The sequence below is a fragment of the Triticum aestivum genome, chromosome 5A, assembly GCF_018294505.1.
Source record: "Triticum aestivum cultivar Chinese Spring chromosome 5A, IWGSC CS RefSeq v2.1, whole genome shotgun sequence".
Lineage (NCBI taxonomy): Eukaryota > Viridiplantae > Streptophyta > Magnoliopsida > Poales > Poaceae > Triticum > Triticum aestivum.
Genome location: NC_057806.1, coordinates 440874288 through 440878060, shown reverse-complemented (window position 1 = coordinate 440878060; position 3773 = coordinate 440874288). Strand labels below are relative to the sequence as shown.

The window sequence follows — 3773 nt, the reverse complement described above, 5'->3', positions numbered from 1 at the left end:
TTTTAAAACAGGAACTTCTCTTGATATTCTTAAAAATGAAATAAAAATGTGAATAATTTTTGAAATTCTCCGAACATTTTTTGAAAGTGTGAACAAAATTTAAAAGGAAAATATTTTTAATTTTTTTAGGCATTTTCAAAAATTCAAAGAAAAAGAAAACAGAAAACAGAAAAAACAAACAAATAAATATAGTACAAACAACCAGTAAATAAAAGAAAAACCGGTTTATGGACCTCCTAAAATCAGCAGCTGGTTCATGCCCCAGAATGCTTGTGCAACTAAATGGATCTGCCCAGTATTAGCGCTGTAGCGGGAGACAGGGATTGTAGCGGGCGATACATCGCAACCGCGGTTAGTTGCTCCACGTATAGTTTTTTTTTTCTGGGACAGAAGATAAGAGTTCAATTCCAAACGACAAAAGAGAGCCACGAGCTCGATCCGCTAGCAATGGATCACGACATGGCCCAGCAATAACTCCGGCCCGCGCCCATGCCGGACCACCACATCCACCACCGCCTGACCAGTGGGCCCCGCGCATGGCCCCCGTCGTCATCCAATACCGTCCACGAAAACCGTCGCCCGTTTCCCCTTCACCGCATACGGTTTCCGTCCGCGCCCATCACTCTCGCGTCCTGCTCCTTCCCGATGCCGTTGGTTGCGTCACAGCCATCCAGGCACCTCCCGCCCCCCGCCGTCCGATCCCATCCAACGGCCCGATGCGCCTCCCAGATCCGCAACCGCCGCGATATTTATCCCGCGGCGGCCTCCATCTCCTGCTCCACCGAAAAGCCTTTTCGTGTCTCGCACCGCCGGCAACCAACGCCGTCGACGAGAGGTTCTCGTGCACCACCATCCCATCTTCTCCTCGCCGCCTTTGGGAATGCGGAGCAATGTGGAGGAGCGCGCGCACTGACCTCGCCGGCAAGCATAGCCTGCGCGGCGGCCGCAACTGCCACCGCAAGCACGTCGAGGACGGGTAGATCGCGCGTCGGCACTCGCCGGCCGGTTCAGTGCGGGGCTCGGGGTCCGGGCCCGCGGGGAGGAGGAGGGGGGCGGCAATGGAGGACGCGGCGGAGGGCAAGACGAACGTGCTGCAGGGGAGGTACGAGCTGGGGCGCGTGCTGGGGCACGGCAACTTCGGTCGGGTGCACGCGGCGCGGGACCTGCGCACGGGCCGCGGGGTGGCGGTCAAGGTGGTGGCCAAGGACAAGGTGGAGCGCGCCGGGATGGTGGAGCAGATCAAGCGGGAGATCGCGGTGATGAAGATGGTGTCCCACCCCAACATCGTGGAGCTGCACGAGGTGCTGGCCACGCGCACCAAGATCTATCTGGCCCTCGAGCTCGTCCGCGGCGGCGAGCTCTTCGCCCGGATCTCCCGCGCCGGCCGCCTCCGCGAGGACGTCGCGCGCCGGTACTTCCGCCAGCTCATCTCCGCGGTCGACTTCTGCCACGGCCGCGGCGTGTACCACCGCGACCTCAAGCCCGAGAACCTGCTCCTCGACGAGGCCGGCAACCTCAAGGTCGCCGATTTCGGGCTCAGCGCGCTCGCTGGCCACGCACGCCCCGACGGGCTGCTCCACACCGCGTGCGGCACGCCGGCGTACGTGGCCCCCGAGGTGCTCGGCGGGAATGGCTACGACGGCGCCAAGGCCGACATCTGGTCCTGCGGTGTCATCCTCTACGTGCTCCTCGTCGGCGCCCTGCCGTTCCAGGACGAGAACCTCATGTCCATGTACCGCAAGATGCAGCGCGGCGGCTTCCTCTGCCCGTCGTGGGTCTCCAAGGACGCCCGGAAGTTGATCGGCAGGCTGCTCGACCCCAACCCGAGCAGCCGCATCACGATCGCCAGCCTCGTCGAGTCGCCGTGGTTCAAGAAGACGTCGCCCATTCCGAGCCCTCTCTTGGAGCCCGTGCCACCAGCGGCCGCGCGCGGCAACGGCGAGGACAAGGACGAGCCTCCGGAGGCGCTGAACGCCTTCCACCTGATCTCCCTCTCCGCGGGCTTCGACCTGTCGCCGCTGTTCGACCAGGAACCGTCGACGGGGCGCGGGGCGAGGGGCGGCGTCATGCGGTTCGCGACGCGGGAGCCGGCGAGCGGCGTGATCTCGCGGCTGGAGGGCCTGGCGACCGGCGGGGCCATGCGCGTGACCAAGAGCGGGGCGCGCGGGGTGCGGCTGGAGGGCGCCGAGCGCGGGCGCAAGGGGCGGCTCGGGGTGGCCGCGGAGTTCTTCAGCGTGGCGCCGTCCGTGCTGGTGGTCGACGTCAAGAAGGACGGCGGCGACACGATGGAGTACCGGTCGTTCTGCAGCGACGAGCTCCGGCCGGCGCTCAAGGACATCGTGTGGGCTGCCGCTGCCGCCGCCGCCGCGTCCCCCGGTGACCCCCCTGCCCCCGCCTGATGTCGCTGTCGTCCACGCCACCATTATTGCCCCTGTCTGTCACTGTTGCTATCCGGCCGTAATTAGGTGTGCATTATTGTTCGGTGCCGAAGTTGATGGCTGCTGCCTGCTGGTATGCTTGTGCTTGTAGTTGTTGGCTGGTTTTTGCGCGCGGCAGCAGGACAGAATCGGCGCCGAGTGATGGGATGTCTGCATCTGCCAATATTGTTTTGAACTATATTTGAATAAACAGTATCATGTTGTTTCGTAAATTAAGGCTCTGTTTGGAAGCAATGTCTTGTTCAAACCTCAGTATTTTGATAGTACTATGGTTGTTTATTCCGATGACAATGAATACTATGGTTTATGAAACCAACAGTCTTTCTAAGTATTACAGAAATAGTGATATGTTTGGCAATCAATAGTATACAGCGTTGCAATAGGCCACCACTAGACAAGGCCTTTGTTCTGTTTCTCAGTTTTAAAAAACGAGATCCCAACCTCTTTTTTTTTAATACTGCAAAAATACTATAGTTTTGTGGATACTGTAGTTTATAATACTATAATTTTCATTGGAGCCAAACAAAATACTTTGAGAATACATTGCAACCAAACACAGCCTAAATGACCCTTGCACTTGCATGCCTGCATGCCTTCAAGTTTATTTTTTACAAGATAAAAGAGTTTTATTGCTTACTTAAGCAGGCATATAGTCACGATACAACGTGTTTATTAGGAAAACAGGAGTGTAGTTAAGCCATAAACATCTCCTCCTAACACATGTCACCTGCTTCGCACATAAGTGAGCCGCCTCATTAGCTTCTCTACATACGGATTTCAGCTTCAAACTCTCAAATTGATCACGAAGCTCCCTGATCTCTTGAAGAATGCCGGCTATCTTCGAACTATCGAAGGTATCTGTCTCCCACAACTTAACAAGGGCTTGTGCATCAGTATCCACCTCAACTTTGCTGAAACCTTTCTCAGTAGCCATTCGAACCCCACCTCAAATTGCTTCTGCTTCCATGGACCGTGAGCTAGTTGCAAAATTATACCAAAGGGCTTGTGCACGAAGTAATGCACCCTCCCTATCCCGAATAACCAGCCCAGTCGAACCTTGACAGGAAACATCATCAAAAGGACGCATCTACATTAATCTTCATCACGCCTTCGTCAGGTGGATTCCATTTTATTTGTTTTGATTGTATCGGCTTGCTTACTTTTCCAGCACTTATTGAGTCCATTACTGAGTCTATCACCCATCTTACTGACTGCATGCCTTCAAGTTTTGGATGCTTTTTATGTGTGCCTATACATTGCAACCTTCGGCTGGCAAGTGCAAGATTACCTCAAACCAAACTACGCCCGAACTAGTCCTATACAAATAAGAGTATC

General features: G+C 55.6%; 1 protein-coding gene across 1 annotated transcript; it reads left to right on the top strand.

The window, feature by feature from the left end:
* The first annotated feature begins 715 nt into the window (after nt 1-715).
* LOC123103875 (putative CBL-interacting protein kinase 27) lies at nt 716-2650 on the top strand. Its single transcript, XM_044525567.1, has one exon. The coding sequence runs from the start codon at nt 1059-1061 to the stop codon at nt 2397-2399; it is 1341 nt and encodes a 446-aa protein (XP_044381502.1). The 5' UTR covers nt 716-1058; the 3' UTR covers nt 2400-2650.
* The last annotated feature ends 1123 nt before the right edge of the window (nt 2651-3773 follow it).